Source organism: Anolis sagrei, chromosome 1, assembly GCF_037176765.1.
Source record: "Anolis sagrei isolate rAnoSag1 chromosome 1, rAnoSag1.mat, whole genome shotgun sequence".
Lineage (NCBI taxonomy): Eukaryota > Metazoa > Chordata > Lepidosauria > Squamata > Dactyloidae > Anolis > Anolis sagrei.
In genome coordinates, this window is record NC_090021.1 from 3706813 (window position 1) to 3730999 (window position 24187).

Genomic DNA, 24187 nt, shown 5'->3' on the forward strand with positions numbered 1-24187 from the left:
TGAAACTGCTAGGCCATTAAATGCGAATCAAGGTGGCCAATAGCTACATTCACACCTGGCTCCAATAGACAAGAGTTCTTTCCCCTACCCTGGACATTCCACAGATATATAAACTTCACTTGCCTAGTTTCCAACAGATCTCACAACTTCCGAGGATGCCTGAAACATCAGGTGAAATGTCAGGAGAGAATGCTTCTGGAATATGGTCAGACAGTCTGGAAAACTCACAACAACACAGTGATTCCAGCCATGAAATCCTTCAACAATACATTTAGCTACACCATTCCTTCCTACCTCCCCCCATTGTAGTATTGAAAAGTCATGATTATCATCATCATCATCATCATCATCATCATCATCATCATCATCATTACTATGATTAGTAGTATTATTATGTTGTGGTTGTGGTTGTTGTTATTTTGCATCCTGCATGTATCTGCAATGCAACTTTTCCATAATTAATAGCAGTTGTTCTAAACATTGTTCGGGGTTTGTCTAGAACTAATAAAGCATCATCTGCAAACTATTTATTAGTTTAGGCTCCACCTCGTCCAAAGCCGGGATTCAAACACTTTTAGAAGGTAAAAAGGAATGCAAATAAAAGCACAAGATGACAAATAACATTATACAAAAATGTGGCTTTATTTTAATACTTTAATTTAAACATTTTGTCAGAAATCTTGACCGGTGTACAATAAAACAAAACGAACAGACTGAGGGCAACTTGCTATCACTCAAACTGATTTATCAAATATCATCCTGAGGTTGAGTTTTCAATTCTCCCCATTCTTCCTTTTGGCTCGCTTGTCGGCTACTCACCACTTCGAACCACTTGACCAAGGTGCTGAAATTGGGGTTTTTCTTGTAGTTCTGGATGAGGGAGGACTGGACCCCGCGTCCGGCGCATTCAATGTCTACCCGAGGTCGATCCACTTGGGCCAAGTTCACCCGCTTGAGGTCCCTCAATCCCCAGAACAAGATCTAGAAGGAAAGACGGCAAGATTATAGAACTCCACAGCTGGAAGGGACCTCTGAAGGCCATCTTGTCCAACCCTGTTGTGCTACACAAATGGACATCCAGCCTCTGTTTCAGGTCACAATACTATGCGATAGGAGTCTCCAGAAAAGGAGAGTCCATTCTAGGTAGTATATATCCCCCTAGAGTTGGAAGGGAACACCAAAGGCTACACAAATGGACATCCAGCCTCTCTTTCAAGCTACCCCAGCACAATACTATGCAATAGGAGTCTCCAGAGAAAGAGAGTCCATCCTAGGCAGTCTACAACTCCCCACTAGAGTTGGAAGGGAACCCCTAAGGCCATCCAGTCCAACCCCTTCTGCCTGGAAGGAAGACACAATTCAAGCCATCCTTCTGACTATGTATTGTCGAAGGCTTTCATGGCCAGAATCGCTGGGTTGTTGTAGGTTTTTTTTTTCCAGGCTATATGGCCATGTTCTGGAGGCATTCTCTCCTGACGTTTCGCCTGCATCTATGGAAAGCATCCTCAGAGGTAGTGAGGTCTGTTGGAACTAGGAAAATGGGTTTATATATCTGTGGAAAGACCAGGGTGGGACAAGGAACTCTTCTCTGCTGGAGCTAGGTGTGAATGTTTCAACTGACCACCTTGATTAGCATTTGATAGCCTGGCAGTGCCTGGAGCAAGAATTGTATGGCAAGAACACTTTTCCTCTGGGTGGGTCTTGGTCTTGACTCTCATGGCTTCTTCTCAGTTGTCTTGCCGCTCTTCTGATGTCTGAGGTGGAGTCTCCATTGGCCTGGAGAGCCCAGTTTAGGTGGTTCAGTTCATCTTGGAGAAGGTGGGCTTCGCAGATTCTTTTTGCACGGTCTGCCAAGGCTTTAATGGTGCTTCTTTTTTTGACTTGGGTGATGGTTGGAGTTTTTATGTAGATATATCTATCTGTGTGTGTGGGTTTTCTGTAGACGGTGTGACCCAATTGTTGATCTGGTTTGCGGATGACTAAGACATCTAGAAAAGGCAGTCTTCCTTCATTTTCTTTTTCCATGGTGAATTGGATGTTTGGGTGGATGCTGTTCAGATGTTCCAGGAACCTGTTGAGTTCTTCTTCTCCATGGCTCCAAATGGTGAAGGTGTCATCCACATATCTGAACCATATCGTGGGCTTTTTTGTTGCTGTCTCCAGGGCTTGTTCTTCAAAGTGTTCCATGTAGAAGTTAGCTATGACTGGGCTGAGAGGGCTCCCCATAGCTACTCCATCTTTCTGTTCGTAGAACTCATTGTTCCACTGAAAGTACCTGGTGGTGAGGCAATGGTGGAACAGAGCCGTGATGTCTTCTGGGAACCTCTGGTTGATGAGTGCCATGGTGTCTGCTACCGGGACCATGGGAAATGGAGACACCACATCAAAGCTGATCAGTTTGTCCTTGAGCTTCCTGATTTTTTCTATGAAGTGGGCTGAGTCCTTGGTGTAGTGTGTAGTGAGCCCAATATGGCTTTGTACTGTGCAGCAAGACATTTTGCCAAGTCGTATGTGGGGGATCCAATGGCACTCACGATGGGTCTGAGTGGGATGGAGTCCTTATGGATTTTTGGGAGTCCATAAAGTCTAGGTGGAAGGGCTTCCAATTTACATAGCTGTTGTCGCATGTCGAAGTTGATTGAGGAGTTCTTAAGCAGAGTGTTGGTTTTCCTGTTTATTTTGGAAGTTGGGTCTTGTTTTAAGTTTTCTGTATATAGTAGGATCCAGGAGTTTTCTGATCTTCTCCATAGCCTTGTGCTACAGCAGTGAAAGTCGTGTCAAACTACATTAATTCTACTATATAGATACACTTTAAGACTCTGGAGACTGGGGTTCAAATCCCTACTCAGAAGCACACTCACTGCTTGTCCTCAGGCGAGTCACACTCTCTCAGCCCCAACAGTGGACTTTAGTGCTTTGTCTCCCAAGAGGCCTTTGTAATCCCAGCAAAGGAACACAGATTACCTCGACTCTGTATTTGCTCAGCACGGGTCGGATCCCAAGTGGAACCGGCAAAATGGGGCCCCGATCCAGGTCCGTGGGTCCGTCAATGGGAGGCAAGTCCGACTTCCCAGCCGGGCCAATCTGGATGAGAGCAAAAAATAATACTTCATTTGCCATAATATTGTCACCCAGCTCCATCCATCGAGAGGGTGAAGTTTTCCATTCATGCATCATCCAGTTGGTCTACAGGTTTTCACTGGGGAGTCTAAAATTTACAATTATTATTATTATTATTATTATTATTATTATTATTATTAAATATTACAATCTGCAGTTATCTCTTGATTTAGATGCAAAGGGGCAAATCAGAATTATGGGATGTTATTTCAGATCTGGATAAATTTGGCTTTGGATAAAGTATGCTCGTCATGTATCCCACCCCCCACCCCCCAATTTTCTCACCTATTTGCATATTTTGGAAAGAGTCAATTTGCAAGGGTTATTGCCCAAGACTTGCAAAGGAAGGTTGGAAATCATGGGACATTTGTTGCAATAGGATTTCCCGTTATTCCCGTTTTCCTTTTAGTTTTGCAGTTCTTAAATTCCTTGCATTTTGCAAATAATAACAAGAAGCCTGGCCGTATTTCTGTAGAACACCCAGAGAAAATCTGTGATAGCAAGAAGACACCATTTCGACATGCTGGCACTTTTCTTTTCCAAGGAATAGACCATGCATAGAACAATGCTGAGAAAATTAGGGGGGGGGGGGGGGAAGAAGGTAAGATTGCATTACAAGTGGATGGACTCCATTCAAGGAGTGGAATGGATTTTGCCCTGAATTTGCAAGACCTGAATGGTTGGAGGACTCTCCTTCTAAGTCATAGGGATAAAGCAGATTTAAAGAACTTTTCCAGCAGATACGTAGCACAGGGCAAACTTAGAAGCTGATCTCCATGCAAGGATCCTTTTTATAGGGAAATGGGATCGGGAACATGGAGAGATCTCATCATTAAAATCATTTTCCTTCACATCGTCCTGTCGTTCCATGAGTCTCAATTGATCAGTTATACTGTGTCTGCAAATGCCTGCTCAAACAGCCAGGTCTTAACTCTCTTTCGAAATGTCAGGAGGGAGGAGGCCGATCTAATGTCCACAGGGAGGGCATTCCATAGCTGGGGGGCCACCACTGAGAAGGCCCTGTCTCTCGTTCCCAAAAACGGCGGGACTGAGAGCAGGGCCTCTCCAGATGATCTTAAACACCTAGATGGTTCATAGGAAGAGATGCATTCGGACAGGTAAACTGGGCCAGAACCGTTTAGGGCAGTGGTTCTCAACCTGGGGTCCCCAGAGGTTTTTGGCCTACAACTCCCAGAAATCCTAACAGCTGGGATTTTTGGGAGTTGTAGGCCTAAAACATCTGGGGACCCCAGGTTGAGAACCACTGGTTTAGGGCTTTAAAGGCTTTGTAAAAGCTCACCATGCATTTATCTGATCAAATAAACACACTGTAATGGAGATCTCCTGTTCTTAGTGACTATTTTGGGACTTGGGTACTAGAGATCACTACAGCTGGGAAGCAGAATCTGGGTAATATCACAATGGCAATAATTCTATTCTATTCTATATTCTATTCTATTCTATTCTATAATTTCCCTGCCTCCTCTCATTGTGATGGCAAATTGAGGTCCTTTTCTGGGTTGCTTCTGTTGTTACCTTCTCTTCACTATGAAGACCCCACAACAAACTTTGCTATGAAGACCCCACAACAACATCATGGAAGAGCTTCATTTCTCCCTCTCAAATGAACAAAATGAACAGTGCCGAGTGTGTGGTTTTGCCACTGGAATGAGAAGGAGACAACAAAGGCAAAGAGAAAGAAAGAGTAGGCCTCCTTCTTTATCTTCTTCTTCTATGGAGCTTGAATTGTGCTCCATGGGCTGCCAAGTCTGCTCGAAAACATGGGGCGCATTTGCTGCCCCACTGACTTTGGAGCTAAGGGATAAGAAGAGGGTTTTTAGGTGTGATGGGTTGGAGCATTGCAAGGATCATTTGGGCGCAGTCTTGAGCAGGGTCCATGCCAATCTGGGGAGCACCTTGATTTGGGGGACGCAAGAGGGGTCAGTGGCCGCCCGCAAGGCCCGCCTGATCTCTTCGTCGTCGTACGGAAGCTGGGAGGAGACCAAAGCAAGGTAGAGAGGGAGAAGGAGACAAACAAAGCAGATCCAGAGATGTCACAGAGAAAAGAGGAAGAGACCCCAAAGTCCCAAACAGAGAAGCAGAGGATAAGACAGAGTCAAAATATGACAAAGGAAGACCATTGAGGAAGCATCAACACAACCTTGGAGGTGGGTGGGAACCTTAAAGCAGTAAGGGTAGTAGGTAGCCCTTGGTGGGTTGGGTTGAACACCTCCAAGGTGTTCAAGGGAGTCACATTCAGTGCTTCATCTTCACAACAGAACTGCAATACATGCCACCGGGAGGATCCAGGGCATGGACCAAAGGCAATTCACCCAGGCTTTGGAGCTGAGCCAGATGGGGCCTGGGCAAAGCAGGTCAAGTTCTTGTCTGGCTATCTATCTATCTCAGTGGTTCTCAACCTGGGGTCCCCAGATGTTTTTGGCCTTCAACTCCCAGAAATCCTAACAGCTGGTAAAGTGGCTGGGATTTCTGGGAGTTGTAGGCCAAAAACATCTGAGGACCCCAGGTTGAGAACCACTGACGATCTATCTATCTATCTATCTATCTATCTATCTATCTATCTATCTATCTATCTATCTATCTATCTATCTCTTATTTCTATCACTTATCTAATACTTCTCTCTCTCCCCTCTCTTCTCTTTCTGTCTCTCATATCTCTTTCTCTCTCTAATGTCTCATGTCTGTCTGCCTATCTTATCTATCTATCTATCTATCTATCTATCTATCTATCTATCATCTATCTATTTCTTATTTCTATCACTTATCTAATACTTCTCTCTCTCCCCTCTCTTCTCTTTCTGTCTTTCATATCTCTTTCTCTCTCTAATGTCTCATGTCTGTCTGCCTATCTTATCCTCTATCTATCTATCTATCTATCTATCTATCTATTTATTTCTATCTTATCTAATACTTCTCTCTCTCCCCTCTTCTCTTTCTGTCTCTCATATCTATCTGGTGATCATGACGGATTTATTGGATGAAACTCCAATACATAGCTATACAAGATGATAGATAGACAGACAGATAGATAGGACAGACAGATATCAGATATGAGATATGAGAGAGAGAGAGAAGAGATAGACAGAAGAGAGGAGGAGAGATGTGAGATATATTGAGATATATGATAGATAGGTAGATAGATGAGATAGATATAGATATAGATGAGATAGACAGATGAGATAGATAGATAGATAGATGAGATATATGATAGAAAGATAGATAGATAGATAGATAGATAGATAGAGATAGATGAGATAGAGATAGATATAGATGAGATAAACAGATGAGATAGATAGATAGATAGATAGATAGATAGATTAGATAGATTATTGGTAGGTAGGTAGGTAGATAGATAGGTAATAAATAGAGATAGATGATAGATAGGTAGATGAGATATATGATAGATAGATGAGATAGATGAGATAGATATAGATATAGATGAGATAGACAGATGAGATAGTTAGATAAAATATATGATAGATAGAGGATGGGGTGATTTGAATGCAATATTCCTGCTTCTTGGCAGGGGGTTGGACTGGATGGCCCATGAGGTCTCTTACAACTCTTTGATTCTATGATTCTATAATTCTATGAGGAGATATGATAGATAGATAGATAGATAGATAGATAGATAGATAGATAGATAAAGATGAGATAGAGATAGATATAGATGAGATAAACAGATGAAATAGATAAATAGTTAATAGATAATTAATAGGTAGGTAGGTAGATAATAAATAGAGATAGATGATAGATGATAGATAGATAGATAGATAGATAGATAGATAGATGAGATAGATAGATGAGATATAAGATAGATAGATAGATAGATAGATAGATAGATGTAGATATAGATGAGATAGACAGATGAGATAGACAGATAGATGAGATATATGATAGAAAGATAGATAGATAGATAGATAGATAGAGATAGAGATAGAGATAGAGATAGATATAGATATAGATGAGATAAACAGATGAGATAGATAGATAGATAGATTAGATAGTTAGATGATTGGTAGGTAGGTAGGTAGGTAGATAGATAGATAGGTAATAAATAGAGATAGATGATAGATAGGTAGATGAGATATATGATAGATAGATGAGATAGATGAGATAGATATAGATATAGATGAGATAGACAGATGAGATAGATAAAATATATGATAGATAGAGGAGATATGATAGAGAGATGAGATAGAGATAGATATAGATGAGATAAACAGATGAAATAGATAAATAGTTAATAGATAATTAATAGGTAGGTAGGTAGGTAGGTAGATAATAAATAGAGATAGATGATAGATAGATAGATGAGATAGCTATAGATATAGATGAGATAGATAGATGAGATATAATATAGATAGATAGATAGATAGATAGATAGATGTAGATATAGATGAGATAGACAGATGAGATAGACAGATAGATGAGATATATGATAGATAGATAATAGATAAAGATAGATGAAATAAAGATGGAGATAGAGATAGATGAGATAGATAGATGAGATATAAGATAGATAGATAGATAGATAGATAGATGAGATAGATGTAGATATAGATGAGATAGACAGATGAGATAGACAGATAGATGAGATATATGATAGAAAGATAGATAGATAGATAGATAGATAGATAGATAGATAGATAGATAGATGAGATAGAGATAGAGATAGATATAGATGAGATAAACAGATGAGATAGATAGATAGATAGATAGACAGATAGATTAGATAGATGATTGGTAGGTAGGTAGGTAGATAGATAGATAGGTAATAAATAGAGATAGATGATAGATAGGTAGATGAGATATATGATAGATAGATGAGATAGATGAGATAGATATAGATATAGATGAGACAGACAGATGAGATAGATAAAATATATGATAGATAGAGGAGATATGATAGATAGATAGAGATGATATATAGATATAGATGAGATAAACAGATGAAATAGATAAATAGTTAATAGATAGATAATTAATAGGTAGGTAGGTAGATAATAAATACAGATAGATGATAGATAGATAGATGAGATAGCTATAGATATAGATGAGATAGATGAGATAGATAGATGAGATATATGATAAATAGATAGATGAGATAGATGTAGATATAGATGAGATAGATGAGATAGATAGATGAGATATATGATAGATAGATAGATGAGATAGATGTAGATATAGATGAGATAGACAGATGAGATAGACAGATAGATGAGATAGATGTAGATATAGATGAGATAGACAGATGCGATAGACAGATAGATGAGATATATGATAGATAGATAATAGATAAAGATAGATGAAATAAAGATATAGAGATAGATGAGATAGACAGATGAGATAGATAGATAGAAAGATAGATAATAAATAGAGATAAATAGATAGATAGATAGATAGATAGATAGATAGATAGATGAGATAGAAATAAAGATAGATAGATGATAGATAGATAGATAGATAGATAGATAGATAGATAGATAGATAGATAGAGGAGAGAGAACTACAGACAGACATTAGTGACAGAGAAAATAATAGATATAAATATTGGTAGTAGACAGATGAGAGAGAAAGAGTCATTAGAAAGATAAGAGAAATAAGAAATGGCAGGCAATAGATAAATAGATGGTCAGAGAGAGAGCAACAAGACATAGAAACAGCAGGCAGGTAGACAGACAGACACATGGTGAATTGGCAATATACACATTTACTAGGCCATTGTATAGACTGGGACTGGAATGTCCATGGATTTTGATCCTGGAACCAAAACTCAGCAGATACGGAGGGCTCACCATATTTTCTGAAAAGAGATGGAAGCTGTTCGAAAGGGAAGGAGGGCAAGGCAGTCAGGGAGGTCGCTTGCATTTTTTGAGCCCTCCTTGGGGTCTTGTTATATAGACTCATAGAATCATAGAGTTGGAAGAGACCACATGGACCACCCAGTCCAACCCCCTTCTGCCATGCAGGAAAAGCACAATCAAAGTACCCCTGACAGATGGCCATCCAGTCTCTGTTGAAGAGCTTCCAAGGAAGGACTTGTATGGCCTTCAACATTCACAGAGGTCCTTCCCAAGCTAGGTTTTGCATTGTAAGACCAATTCTGGAAGGCGGTTTGGTTTAGATGTGATGCCCTTTCTTCTCCCGATATGGGGACGATGGGGGTGGCATTACCTGGAGCAGCTCAAAGGCAGCCAGGAGGTCTCCAGCGGTGGAGTTTCCCCGGTATATCTGGTAGTACTCCAACTGGGGCGGGAAGCGGGGCGGGCAGTATTCCTCGTCCGACATCTTTACCACTGGTTTCGCAAACGTCCGGCCCATGAAGTCCGCCTTGCCCTGGAAAGGGTTTTCAAAGAGGGCTCTGGTTACACTATAGAATCATTGAGTTGGAAGAGACCTCATGGGCCATCCAGTCCAACCCCATTTTGCAAAGAAGCAGGAAAATCACATTCAAAGCACCCTGACAGATGGCCATCCAGCCTCTGTTTCAAAGCCTTCAAAGAAGGAGCCTCCACTACACTCCAAGGCAGAGAGTTCCACTGCTGAACGGCTCTCACAATCAGGAAGTTCTTCCTCATGTTCAGGTGGAATCTCCTTCTTGTAGTTTGAAGCCATTGTTCCACATCCAAGTCTCCAGGGCAGCAGAAAACAAGCTTACTCCCTTCTCTCTATGACTTCCTCTCATGTATTTATACATGGCCCTCATCATGTCTCCTCTCCACCTTCTTTTCTGCAGGTTAAACATGCCCCGCTCTTATAGCCGCTCCTCATAGGGCTTGTTCTCCAGACCCTGGATCATTTTGGTCGCCCTCCTCTTGACACATTCCAGCTTAGAGTCAACATCTCCCTTCAATTGTGGTGCCCAGAATTGGACACAATATTCCAGGTGTGGTCTAATACACAGGGTCAGCCCTGGTGGGGATTTGGATGGGAGACCACCAATGAATCCTGGGCGTTAAAGGTTATCTTTCAAAGGAAGAAGCTGGTAGAACTTCTTCTGAGTCTTTCTTCCCTAGTAAAATCCTGCCTAAAGGCATCTGAGCCCATCTTGGAAGCTAAGCAGGATCATCCCTGGTTAGCATTTGGATGGGAAACCGCCAAGAAATCCCAAATACTGAACGTGATATTTCAGAGGAAGGAATTGGCAAAATAACCTCTGAGTCGTCCTTGCCTAAGAAATCCATGCCTAAACATTTTGAAGACACCAGATTATGTTTGATCTTAGATGCTAAGCAGGGTCAGCCCTGGTGGGGATTTGGATGGGAGACCACCAATGAACCCTAGATGTTAGAGGTGATCTTTCAGAGGAATGAGCTGACAAAACAACTGTGAGTCTTACTTCCCTAAGAAAACCCTGCTTAAAGGCATCTGAGCTGATCTTGGAAGCTAAGCAGGGCCAGCCCTGGTTACAATTTGGGTGGGAAACCACCAAGAAATTCCAAATACTGGAGAGAAAGGAACTGGCAAAATAACCTCTGAGTCTTCCTTGCCTAAGAAATCCATGCCTAAGCATTCTGAAGGCACCAGATTCTGTCTGATCTTAGATGCTAAGCAGGGTCAGCCCTGGTGGGGATTTGGATGGGAGACCACCAATGAACTCTAGGTGTTAGAGGTGATCTTTGAGAGGAAGGATCTGACAAAACCTCCTCTGAGTCATCCTTCCCTAAGAAAACCCTGCCTAAAGGCATCTGAGCTGATCTTGGAGGTTAAGCAGGGCCAGCCCTGGTTAGTATTTGGATGGGAAACCGCCAAGAAATCCCAAATACTGGAGGTGATATTTCAGGAGAAGGAACTAGCAGAACCACCTCTGCTTAATAAATCCTTGCCCAAACATCCTAAAGGCACCAGATCTGATCTGATCTTGAAAGCTAAGCAGGGTCATCGCTGGTTAGTATTTGGATGGGAATCCGCCATGAAATCCCAATTATTGGAAGTGATATCTCAAAGGAAGGAAATGGCAAGCCCTAGGAAATTAATGGGGGAGCCATGTACTGACAGGCATCTTGAAGGTGTGCAGACGCAAGACCCTGTTTGATCTTGGTTGCTAAACTGGGTCAACCCTGGTTAGTATTTGGATGGGAGGCCACCAAGCTGCTGTAGTTAAAACCATCTCTGGTTGTTTTCTTTGCCCTAGAAAACCCTCCAAAATCCACAGCACCATCATAAGTTGATCTTAAGCCACACATACAAGATCTGACCTTGGTCCTGCCCCCCCCCCCCACAAATGAGCCTAGAACTCGTAGAGCAGGCATGGTCAAGCTTTGGCCCTCCCTCCAGATGTTTTGGACTTCAACTCCCACAATTCCCAACAGCTGGTAGGATTTTCTCTGGCTTTTCCAAGTCTCTGGTGTCTCTTACCACCGTGTCCTGGTCGTAGATCTCAATCACGATGATGGGAGGGTCGTCCCGCATCTCATGGGCTTCTCCGTACAGCTCCACGTTGTCGAAGACCAGCAGCTGGTCCCAGGTTGGACACAGTGTCTCATTGAGGACCTGAGGGGAGAAAAGCATCCGTATGGATCACGTCTGGTGGCAACCCAAACAAGCCTGCCCAAATATCTTTTGGGGACCCGAGAGTCGTTGATCTTACATTGGGGATGGCCACAAATTTGTACAACGGAGCAATGGATTCGGTGCCGTTACAACCAGACGTTATAAAAAGATGTTCTAAGATGTGCTTCTCTCTATGTCTGAGAGAACTGTGGGTGTCTTTCTTTAGAAGCTTGAGATATTCAGCAACTGAGGCTATTAAAGGTTTTGAACATCAAAAAAGGGATATTTGTATTGTCGAAGGCTTTCATGGCCGGAATCACTGGGTTGTTATAGGTTTTTTCGGGCTACAGGGCCATGGTCTAGAGGCATTCTCTCCTGACGTTTCGCCTGCATCTATGGCAAGCATGGAACTAGGAAAAAAGGGTTTATATATCTGTAGAATGACCAGGGTGGGACAAAGAACTCTTGCCTGCTGGAGCTAGGTGTGAATGTTTCAACTGACCACCTTGATTAGCATATAATGGCCTGACAGTGCCTGGAGCAAACTTTTGTTGAAAGGTGATTAGATGTCCTTGTTTGTTTCCTCTCTGTTGTTGTGCTGTTGTAATTTTAGTTTTTTAATACTGGCAGCCAGATTTTGTTCATTTTCATGGTTTCCTCCTTTCTGTTGAAATTGTCCACATGCTTCTTGTGTATTTCAATGGCTTCTCTATGTAGTCTGACATGGTGGCTGTGAGAGTGGTCCAGCATTTCTGTGTTCCCACGTAAAATGCCGTGTCCAGGTTGATTCATCAAATCTGGCTACCAGTATTAAAAAACTCTAAAAAACTCTAAAAACCCTAACTTCTTCCGGCTTGTGATCCCACCACTTCTTTGTCGCAGGCAAATGGTGTTTGTGGCACAAGTTCCAATGAATCATCTGAGCAACAGTGTTGTGCCTCTGCTTGTAGTCTGTCTGCGCAATCTTCTTGCAGCAGCTCAGGATGTGATCTATTGTTTCATTATTATTATTATTATTATTATTATTATTATTATTATTATGGACTCAATTCTTATCTTATAGGGGATTGGCTTAACCCTTGGTTTGCTAGTAAAATTGAATCACCATCCACGACTAAAAAGTATGACATCAACATGGCTATTAGCTATGGATTACAATCAAGCCAAAGCACTTATTAAACAACGTATCACAGACACAGAGCGCCAACTAGATCTGGCCTCGGCTCCAACCTTCCTTATCAGTGAAGACAGCAGATACCTTGCCTCCCCTATGGCATATTTAACATACTTAGAGGTTCCTATTCATCGAAGGGCTTTCACCCTGGCCCGATGCCACGCTCTCCCATCAGCTGTACTCGAAGGCCGCTACCGGAAGATCCCTTTCCCAGAGAGACTCTGCCCCTGTGACTCGGGTCATGTAGAAACAATAGAACATGTGCTCCTTCAGTGCCTGTTCTACAGGGATACCCATGCCAGGCTTATCTTACCTCTGATAGACAAGCACCCAGGCCATTCAGGACAATTTTATACCTCCCTGCTACTGGCAGATACTAATTCAGCTACAACCTACAATGTCGCAAAGTTCTGTGCAGCAGCATACAAGATCCGCCAGGGAATGTGTCCAGAGGAGGGCGACTAAAATGATCAAGGGTCTGGAGAACAAGCCCTATGAGGAGCGGCTTAAGGAGCTGGGCATGTTTAGCCTGAAGAAGAGAAGGCTGAGAGGAGATATGATAGCCATGTATAAATATGTGAGAGGAAGCCACAGGGAGGAGGGAGCAAGCTTGTTTTCTGCTTCCTTGGAGACTAGGACGCGGAACAATGGCTTCAAACTACAAGAGAGGAGATTCCATCTGAACATTAGGAAGAACTTCCTGACTGTGAGAGCCGTTCAGCAGTGGAACTCTCTGCCCCGGAGTGTGGTGGAGGCTCCTTCTTTGGAAGCTTTTAAGCAGAGGCTGGATGGCCATCTGTCAGGGGTGATTTGAATGCAATATTCCTGCTTCTTGGCAGAATGGGGTTGGACTGGATGGCCCATGAGGTCTCTTCCAACTCTTTGATTCTATGATTCTATGATTCTATGAATGACTAGTTCCAAAAGTCAACTGTGTGTCCAGTAATCTTCTTCCCTGAATCTACAATTTGGTGATGGATCTGGGCATTGTATGTTTTCACCCTGTTTCCCCTTCTGCTCCCTCACCCATGTTGTGTTTTTAGTAGTTATATTTATATTTTTAATGTACCAAACATGCCAGGTTTGTATGGAAATGTGACTCTATTTTCTGTGCTGGTCAATGACCGAAATAAATGTTTTGAATTTGACATCAACATGAAAAGTTGGAAAGTTCTGTTCTAAATGAACTCCTTAGCCATCTTGGGGTGTATCTACACGGTTGAATGAACGCAGTTTGACACCACTCAGAACTGTCATGTCTCATTGCAATGAAATCTCGAGAATTGGCAGTTTTGCATGGTCTTCTAGCCTTCCCTGCCAAAGAGTTCTGGTGCCTCAGCAAACTACAACTCCCAAGGTTCTATTGCATGAGGCAAGGAAGTTTAAATGGTGCCAAACTGTATTTATTGTACTGTGTAGATGCAACCTAGGGTGGGGAAAGGTCAAAGGAAGTGCAGAAGCGACCATTGGGTGCAACAATCCCTGGTCAGAAGGCATCCAAGTTATATCCCCAAGGCTTCTTCCCTCTTTACCTCCGTGCATTGGCTCTGAGTGATGAAGAAAACCCGGGCAAAAGGGTCCGAAAGTCCACTGCTGTCCGCGGCAAAGAGGCTCCTGGCCTGGTACATGTGGACACGGAGCTGGAAGACCTGTTTCTCTGCAGAGGGAGACAAAGAGCAGAAGGTCATTGTCTCAACTTCATGGACAAGGAAGGGGCCCCCAAAGACCATCCAGTCCAGCCCCATTCTGCCAGGCAGGAAGACATAATCACTGGAAAAAATAGTAATGCACATATAGGTTTAAGAAAAAAAGTCTTACTGGTGTAAAGGAGGCAGATGGGTGGGAAGTTCGGGATGCCCTGTCCTCTGGGAAGCTTCTTCTCCTCGAAGCCGCAAGGAAGCCCTCCAAGGTAGTCCTTCCGCTGTTTGTTGAGCCCCAGCCACAGGTAGATCTCCATTTTGGCCTGCACTGTCCAGCCGGCCGGTCCAAAGCCCCTTTTCCCTGGCAACTGAAGGCAAGGAAAGGCATTTAGTCACTGCACCAAAGTCTCCAAGCTAATTCCAGAGCTAGACTCCGCAAAACACTAAGGATGCAATGGGATATTATGGTTGCCTACTGTCAAATCATTTCCACTCCCAGATTTGACTTCTGGACTGCATCAATGGCTAGTGTGTCCTGCTAGTGGACCCCACTAGTGGCTAGTAGACCATCCTACTTGTTCGTAAAGAGCTGAAAGGAGAGCCAGGGATGTATATTATTATTATTTGATACATAACAAGATTAGTACACATCAAACAAGATCACTCTGTGGGCTTTTGCATTCAATCACACAATAGACACTTCCCAAGTTGTGGCGCAGCTGGTTGGAAGTCAGCTGCATTAAAATCACTCTTGACTGAGAGGTCATGAGTTTGAAGCCAGCCCGGGTTGGAGTGAGCTTCCGGCCATTTGTCTAGCTTGCTGCTGACCTTTGCAGCCCGAAAGACAGTTGCATCTGTCAAGTAGGAAATTTAGGTACCACTTATGCGGGGAGGCTAATGTAACTAATTTATGACGCCATAAAACTCTCCAACAGCGTGCAAAAGAATGAGGAAGTACTCCATCACAAGTGGATGGTGTAGCAACAGCTCCCCCGGTGGCCGGAATTCAAAAAGGATATCCTTATGAAGCTGGGATGTTAAATAGCCTGTGTGTCTCTGTCTATATATGTCGTGTGTCTATGGCATTGAATGTTTGCCATATATATGTGCATTGTGATCCGCCCTGAGTCTCCTGAGGGGTGGGAAGGGCTGAATACAAATACTGTAAGTAAGTAAATAAATAAATACCCTATTGCAAGGTTCCCCTGACAAGATTTGCTCTAAGGAGGTCTGCCATAGCTTTCCTCTAAGGCTGAGACAGTGTGAGTCATGAAAATACATCCCAGGAGGCTCCATGGCCAAGTGGGGATTCAAACCAGAGTTTCCAGAGTCATAGTCGAGTGCTTCAAGCATGATATGACGTTGGCTCTCTTGGAAATAAGTAATACCAAACATTCCTTCCACCCCCTACTTTTGGCTCACCTTCAGGAAGACGGTTTTCACTTTGCCGCAGTCCTTGCCCGTTTCCTCATCCACGATGGAGTACAGGATGTCCTTGGAAGGGATGCGGGCGTAGGCAATGCGCTTGTTGTTGCTCATCATCCAAATGAAGACCTCCGGGATGCTGTGCTGGGGCTGCGGGAGGGAAGGGGAGAGGTGGGGGACATAAGAAGCAAGTTGCAACTGGTTGCTAATTTCCTCCATTAAATTGGAAAGGATCTCTAAAGGACATCTAGTCCAACTCCTTTCTACCATGGAAGGAATGCACAACCCAAGCCTTTCTCTGGAGGCATTTTAGCTTCTCAATAGTCTGCTTTAATTGTTGTGCCCAGAGCTGAGTACAAGGCTATTCTAGGTGGCCTTTTTAGGACCTCACCTCGTCGGCCAAGAAGCGCAGCTTCTGCAGGAAGTTCTGGGACTGCTTCAACTTGTCCCGGATGGTGGTCTTCTTCACCTGGGAGCGCATGGTCTTGGCCTGCTGGCCCATCGTCTCCTGAATGGTTGTTGGCCCAAGAAGAGGAGAGAGACAAGAGAGAGAAACGAAAGAGGAGATGCTCGAATATGAATCTAGGAAACTTTGTAGACCTCAAGCTGAACACATATCTGCAGAGGGATGGCTAGTGGGCCCCACTAGTGGTGGGTGTAACCTACTACTGTCTAGTAGAACCCACTATTGGCTAGTGGGAACTGCTATTGACTAGTGGAAGCTGCTATGAGCTAATGGGACCTGCTATTGGCTAGTAGTATCTGCTATTGGCTGGTGGAATCAACTATTGGCTAGTGGGACCAACTATTGGTTATTGGAACCAGTTATTGGTTAGTGGGACCAACTATTGGCTAGTGGGTCCTGCTATTGGCCAATAGGACCTGTTATTGGTTAATGGCACCAGCTATTGGTTAGTGGAACCAGCTTTTGGCTAGTGGGCCCTGCTATTGGTTATTAGGACCTGCTATTGGCAAGTGGGACCAGCTATTGGCGAGTGTGACCTGCTATTTGTTATTAGGGCCTGCTATTGGCTAATGGGGCCTGCTATTGGCTAGTGGGTCCAGCTATTGGCTAGTGGGACCAGCTATCGGTTATTGGGACCAGCTATTGGCTAGTGGGAACTGCTATCGTTTAGTGGAAACTGCTTATTAGCTAATGGGAACTGCTATTGGATAGTGGGAACAGCTGTTCGGTAGTGGGACAAGCTATTGGCTAATGGGACCTGCTATTGGCCAATGGGACCTGTTATTGGTTAATGGCACCAGCTATTGGTTAGTGGAGCTAGCTATTGGCTAGTAGGACCTGTTATTGGCTAGTGGATCTTGCTATTGGATGGTTGAACTTCTCTGTGGTTATTATGTACCACTAGTGCTTAGTTAGGATCTGATACTGGCCAGTGTGAGCCACCAATGGGACCTGTTAGTGGCTAATGGGTCTGCTACTGGGTAGTGGACACCGCTAGTGGGTAGTAGAGTCCACTACTAGTTACTGTTCCTCCTTAGTAGCTAGTGTGATCTACTAGTAGCAAGTGGCCTCCACAAATGGCTAGTCGGGCCCACAACCTGGCAGTTGACCCCACTAGCAACTTACTAGTGGATCCTGCTAGTGGGCTCTGCTTTTGGCCACTACTACTTAATGTGCACTATAGTGGCGAGTGTGTCCCACTGATGGCTAGTTGCCCCCATTTTTGGGTAGTGGTTAGTGAGTCGCACTATTGGCTACTGGCCTCTGCAAGAGGCTAGTGCAGAATTCATTCCAAGCTTCAGCTGAAACGAAGCTACCCAGCATTCAGGTCCTACTGTGGGGTTAAGAGTTTAGTACCTGGGACAGCTCCTTAGACATTTGCCCTAAAACCCAGAGCTGAGGCCCAGCCAAACCCGACCTCCTGGGCTCTCCCCTCACACCCTCCGCTTCCCAGGGAGACTCTCACCAGCTCCCGCATGCAGGACTTCAGCCTCTCTCGGTCCAGCCGCGTCCGGGAGGAATGGCCCTGCTCTTTGTTGGCGAGCGTCACAAACCGCCTGCAAGAGAGGAGCACCATGGGACCATCCACATCCGAGAAGGAAGAATACAAAGGCACGCACTTGAATACAGCCATACCCAGGGTGAATTATAGCATGTTGGCACCATTTTAACTGTCATGGCTCCATCCTACGGTATCCTGAGATTTGCAGTTTATCATGGTTCCAGAGCTCTCTGGCGGAAAAGTCAATGAGCCTCTTCTAGCTGGGAATAGTAATGTGACTCAATGGGTCTACTGTAGCTGTGAGCAGTAACAGGTTTCATGTTGTGTGCCTCCAAGTCATTTCTGGCTCATGACAACCGTAAAGCAAACTTATGGGCGTTTTTTTTCCTGGGGCGAAGAGCACCCAACTCATCCACAGTCACCCTGCCATGGCTATCTGTTTCTCTGCTCTGGCTCAGCTGCTAGTTGGGGCAGGTCTCAAGCAGCGGGGTCACTTCTGAGTGCTGCAGCAAGTTTGGAAGGGGTTGTGTTGTTGTAGGTTTTTTGGGGCCATGTTCTAAAGGCATTCTCTCCTAACATTTCGCCTGCATCTATGGCAAGCATCCTCAGAGGTTGTGAGGTCTAGACCTCACAACCTCTGAGGATGCTTGCCATAGATGCAGGTGAAACATCAGGAGAGAATGCCTCTAGAACATGGCCATATAGCCTGAAAAAACCTACACCAACGCAGTAATTCCAGCCATGAAAGCCTTCAACAATACTTTGGAAGAGGTTAATATGACCTCCCCCTCAAGGAAAGCATCACAGTCAACTGGAATTATTCCTGGTTTTTTGGATTGTATTGGAGATGTGTGGACTTTGCTTTTATGGACATTGCTGAACTCTACCTTGGACTAATTTGTTCCTGCTTATCTTCTTACCTAATTGCATTTACCTATTTCTTTAAAGTTATTTTTATTTTGCTTTTTACTTATATTCAATAAAAGGACTGTTTTTTTTCCTATTCAACGCGTGGTGTTTAAAGTCAGAGGATTATTCCTGTTCTGGAGTGCAACACTGGGGAGCTTTTGCACACTTAAAACTTGTGTGCCAGCTGCACCCGTATCTTGGGAAGTCTGACTTGGCCATGGTGGTCCATGCTCTGGTTACATCCCATATAGATTACACCAACGAACTCTACGCCGAGTTACCTCTGAAGACTGTTTGGAAGCTCCAGCTAGTCCAGCACTTGGCAGCCAGATTGCTCACTGGAGCGGAATACCGAGAGCACACAATGCCCTTGCTAAACCAGCTCCACTGGCTGCCTATTAGCTTCCAAGCACAATTCAAAGTGCTAGCCTTGACCTATAAAACCCTAGAAGGTACCAGCCTAGCTTACCTGCCCAAATGTATCTCCCTCTACGAACCCCCAAGGACCTTAAGATCATCTGGAGAGGCCCTGCCCTCGGTCCAACCACCATCACAGTCATGTTTGGTGGGAATGAGAGACAGGCCCTTCTTGGTGGTGGCCCCTTGGCTGTGGAACTCCCTCCCTAATGAGATCAGATCTGCCCCCTCCCTCATGACCTTCTGGAAGAAGCACAAATCCTGGTTATGGGATCAAGCTTTGACAGAATAGATTGTTTTAATGGGCTATTTTTAGCTGATGACAATGGATTGATTTGGAAGATCATGTGAAATAGCGAACTGTTTTAATGTGTTTATAATTGTTTTAATGTATGCTAAATGTATATTTTGTTTTTATTGTTCGGCACTGAAGGGTGCCTGTTGGTAGCCGCCCTGAGTCCCTCTTCGGAGGTGAGAAGGACGGGATAGAAATGCTCCTAATAAATAAATAATAATAAACTGGCTAAGTAGTACTTGGCTTGACTGCATTCGCTGGACTCTTGACCTTGATTTGTGTTACTCAAGCTGTGCGTTGCAATTCGGTTTTGTTGACCAGACCTTTGAAAGACTCAAGGCTTTAGTTTTCCTTTCAAGTACACATAGTCTTGGCCCTTGTTACCAGGTGAGTCCTGGCACACAACACACCCAATGGGTTTGAATGGCCAAGCAGAGATTCGAACTGTGTGTCTCCAGACTACCAGTTCAAGGTTCAAAATGCTACGCCAATCTGACTCTCTTTACGCACATTTGGAGTAGCGAGTAGATTCTAGCCATTATATTTTAACATGCTAATTCCAACCTTACATTTGGTTCTACGGGAGGGAAACCTGAACTCAGAGCCCTTTCCACCTTCTGGGCAATGGATCCTTCCTCCAACCAAAGTGTTCCCAACTCACAGGCAACTGCTGCTCAGTTCCTCCAGAACCCCTCGCAGGCGCCGTTCTGGATGGGGCTTCTCCGTCTTGATCATCTCATGAACATCGTTGAGGCCTTCTTCCTAAAAGGCCATAAACAACATTCAGTAGAGAAAGCCAAAAGCAGGAGACCCGGGTCAACTATCTGGGAGGATCATTCAAAAGAGTACTTGGGTTGCACCACTGCTTGCCTCCTCCAAGAGGTAGATGGGCTTTAGAGTCCTTGCAATGGCTGAATATGGCATAGAAAAGGTTGATCTGTGTTCAGTTCGATCCGCTACATAGTTATGAAATAAACCAATCCTCATAATTCCAGAATTAACAATGTCTAAATCAGAAATGGTCAAACTTTGGTCCTCCGGGTGTTTTGGACTTCCACAATTCGTAATAGCCTACCAGATTTTAGGAACTGTGGGAGTTAAAGTCCAAAATACCTGGAGAGCCCAAGTCTGTCCATGCCTGATCTGGACACTATCCTGCTATTGTTGCAGCCTAGAATCGCATTGGCTTTTTCAGCTGCCGCATGACACATTCTGCTTGCAGTCTACTTGGGCCAAGACACTCACCAATTTGTCTGCAATTTTGTCCATGATGTTGGAGTTGTAGAGCCGCCGCCTCTGGTCCTGCCACCAACTCTTCATGTAAATGCAGGGCTTCTTGTCGAAATACGGCAGGTGGAAGTAGTTCCTGGAAGGGCAGGAGGGAAATGGCACCTTGAGGGAATGTAGCCCCACCCCCCAGCCATGCTATTGTTAGATAGATAATGCACTGGCTGTAACCCTGTTGTGAAACACTGTTGGAAAATACAGTTCTAATGGACATGTGGTTGTGCAATACCGTTGGAAAATTCAGTTCTAATGGACATGTGGATGTGTAATACTGTTGGAAAATACAGTTCTAATGGACATGTGGTTGTGTAACACTGTTGGAAAATACAGTTCTAATGGACATGTGGATGTGTAATACTGTTGGAAAATACAGTTCTAATGGACATGTGGTTGTTAATACTGTTGGAAAATACAGTTCTAATGGACATGTGGATGTGTAATACTGTTGGAAAATTCAGTTCTTATGGACATGTGGTTGTGTAATATTGTTGGAAAATACAGTTTTAATTGACATGTGGTTGTGTAAAACTGTTGGAAAATACAGTTCTAATGGACATGTGGATGTGTAATACTGTTGGAAAATACAGTTCGAATGGACATATGGTTGTGAAATACTGTTGGAAAATTCAGTTCTAATCGACACGTGGTTGCGTAATACTGTTGGAAAATACAGTTCTAATGGACATGTGGATGTGTAACACTGTTGGAAAATACAGTTCTAATGGACATGTGGTTGTGTAATACTGTTGGAAAATACAGTTCGAATGGACATATGGATGTGCAATACTGTTGGAAAATACAGTTCTAATGGACATGTGGTTGTGTAATACTCTTGGAAAATACAGTTCTAATGGACATGTGGTTGTGTAATACTGTTGGAAAATACAGTTCTAATGGACACGTGGATGTGTAACACTGTTGGAAAATACAGTTCTAATGGACATGTGGATGTGTAATACTGTTGGAAAATACAGTTCTAATGGACATGTGGATGTGTAATACTGTTGGAAAATACAGTTCTAATGGACATGTGGACGTGTAATACTGTTGGAAAATACAGTTCTAATGGACATGTGGTTGTATAACACTGTTGGAAAATACAGTTCTAATGGACACGTGGTTGTGTAATACTGTTGGAAAATACAGTTCTAATGGACATGTGGTTGTGTAACACTGTTGGAAAATACAGTTCTAATGGACATGTGGATGTGTAATACTGTTGGAAAATACAGTTCTAATGGGCACGTGGTTGTGTAATACTGTTGGAAAATACAGTTCTAATGGACATGTGGATGTCTAATACTGTTGGAAAATACAGTTCTAATGGACACGTGGTATTTAAGTGGGTGATCATGTGGAACTGAAGGACATGTTAAAGAAGCTGAGTCATGACCATGTGGCAATCATTATGAGAGCTGCATCATTCACTTTTGTCCCTGGTTGATGACAACCAAGTAATGGGTATAAAAGAGGTCAGGAAGCATGTGCTCTCTCTCTTTTGCCATAATTCTCTTGCTTCTCGCTGTACATCTGTTGCTGATATCTGCGTTGTGAGCATATCTCTGCATATGCCATTGAGCCATATCAATTAAACAGTGAATAGCACAAGGTCAGGCTGGACAGTAAAACTCTGTTAACAACTGATAAGGACTCTACAATGTATGGGTTTATTTTTATAGCTTGCCTCTGAGACAATCTGTCCGGTGCACAGCGTATTTAGGGAGGGTGTGATTGAGGAAGGGGAAAACTAAATTGTGTACCTATCTCACCTTTGATAGCTATGACCTCTCCCCAACTTTGTTTTTTCAACCAGTAGGACCTTAAAAGTTGGAAGAAACCTGCCAGGGTGCCATACAATAGTTTTAGGGATAGGAAGACCCAGCAACTACCAAAGTCCATCCCTAAGTCACATTGCGAACCTTCAAGTCATTTCTGACTATTGGCAATCTTCAGGTGAATCTACTGTGGGGTTTCCTTGACAAAGGTATTCACAGGCTTGCCTTTGTCTTCTTCTGAGGTTGAAAGAGTGTGACTCAGGTTTTATGGTAGAGTAGGGATTCAAACTGTGATCAGTGACGCAACTCCACTTTGACTCCCTAAACTAGGCTTTCCTAACTGGATGGGATATTTCTGGGAACTATTCCTAGACAGAAAGTTTCTCCAAACTTTGGAAATAATTGTAGGCAGGAAAGGCAGAAGAATGGAGATTTTCCCAAAGTGTCTTGCTCTCCTCTCTTCTTCCTCCCCCTTGTTGTCCACCTTTATTTGCATAATCACAGCTCTGGCTGAGCTCACTTACCTGTCGGTGACCAAAGGCTTCATGGGTGGAGTGACCGACACGGAGATGAATTCTCCCTCGTCGCCTCCTTCTTCTTCGCTCTCATTCTGGAGCAGCTCCGATTCCTCTTCGTTGCCGTCTCCTCCGCCTTCTTTCTTCTTCTTGATGACGGGCTTCGACATCCCATCAATCTCGTTGCCATAATTGCCTTGGGAAAAGGAAAGTGGGGTCTGGGTCCAAAAATAGCCTGAATATCCCCAACTCGACATGGAGTGAATCCGTTCTGGATTTGAATCCAAACTGTTAAGGAGTTACCTGTTCTTCTAGGTTGCAGAACGAATGCAGTTTGAGACCACTTTAACTGCCATAGAATCATAGAATCATAGAATCAAAGAGTTGGAAGAGACCTCATGGGCCATCCAGTCCAACCCCATTCTGCCAAGAAGAAGGAATATTGCATTCAAATCACCCCTGACAGATGGCCATCCAGCCTCTGCTTAAAAGCTTCCAAAGGAGGAGCCTCCACCACACTCCAGGGCAGAGAGTTCCACTGCTGAACGGCTCTCACAGTCAGGAAGTTCTTCCTCATGTTCAGATGGAATCTCCTCCCTCGCCATGGCTCAAAGCTATAGAATTCTGGGATTTGTAGTTTGGTGAGGTATCCATGCTATTTGGCAGAGAAGAATGAAGACCTTCTTGTACAACACCTCCCACATTTCCATAGAATTGAGCCATATCAATTAAAGCAATTCCAAACTGCATAGTTTTGACCATGTAGATGCATATTGGGACATACCTCTCCCTTTGTAAGGGCTCCCGTATTTACTTCTTCTGCTTTCTAAATAAGCCACAAAGCATCCCTACACCCCCAAAATGCCTTTCGAAATAGGTTTCTGAGCAGAGGTGTTTCCCAATTCCTGCTATTTTTGGAAATTTATTTGGTAGTCTGCTTTTCGCTTCTTTCCAAGGGTCAAAGGGCCAAAATTAACTCATATTTGCTTAGAGGAGAGTTGGGTAAGAAATTATTATTATTATTATTATTATTATTATTATTATTATTATTGGAGCCCCCAGTGGCGCAGTGGGCTAAACCCCTGTGCTGGCAGGACTGAAGACAGACAGGTCGCAGATTCGAATCTGGGGAGAGGCGGATGAGCT

General features: G+C 43.6%; 1 protein-coding gene across 8 annotated transcripts in view; it reads right to left on the reverse strand.

Moving 5' to 3' along the window:
• OTOF (otoferlin) overlaps window positions 1-24187 on the reverse strand; it is a 127419-nt gene that overhangs the window by 43637 nt on the left and 59595 nt on the right. For 6 of the 8 annotated variants that reach the window (XM_067471951.1, XM_067471991.1, XM_067472012.1 and 3 more), the window contains exons 13-25: window positions 23051-23237; window positions 20710-20830; window positions 20126-20226; window positions 17808-17898; window positions 16268-16384; window positions 15874-16026; window positions 14630-14819; window positions 14344-14468; window positions 11503-11637; window positions 9319-9480; window positions 5037-5111; window positions 2965-3084; window positions 820-981 (exon numbers count right to left, since the gene is read on the reverse strand). In XM_067471951.1, coding sequence (XP_067328052.1) covers window positions 820-981; window positions 2965-3084; window positions 5037-5111; window positions 9319-9480; window positions 11503-11637; window positions 14344-14468; window positions 14630-14819; window positions 15874-16026; window positions 16268-16384; window positions 17808-17898; window positions 20126-20226; window positions 20710-20830; window positions 23051-23237 — 1739 coding nt within the window. The remainder of the gene's footprint in view (window positions 1-819; window positions 982-2964; window positions 3085-5036; window positions 5112-9318; window positions 9481-11502; window positions 11638-14343; window positions 14469-14629; window positions 14820-15873; window positions 16027-16267; window positions 16385-17807; window positions 17899-20125; window positions 20227-20709; window positions 20831-23050; window positions 23238-24187) is intronic. The other 2 variants (XM_067472055.1, XM_067472074.1) reach the window with 1 other exon arrangement.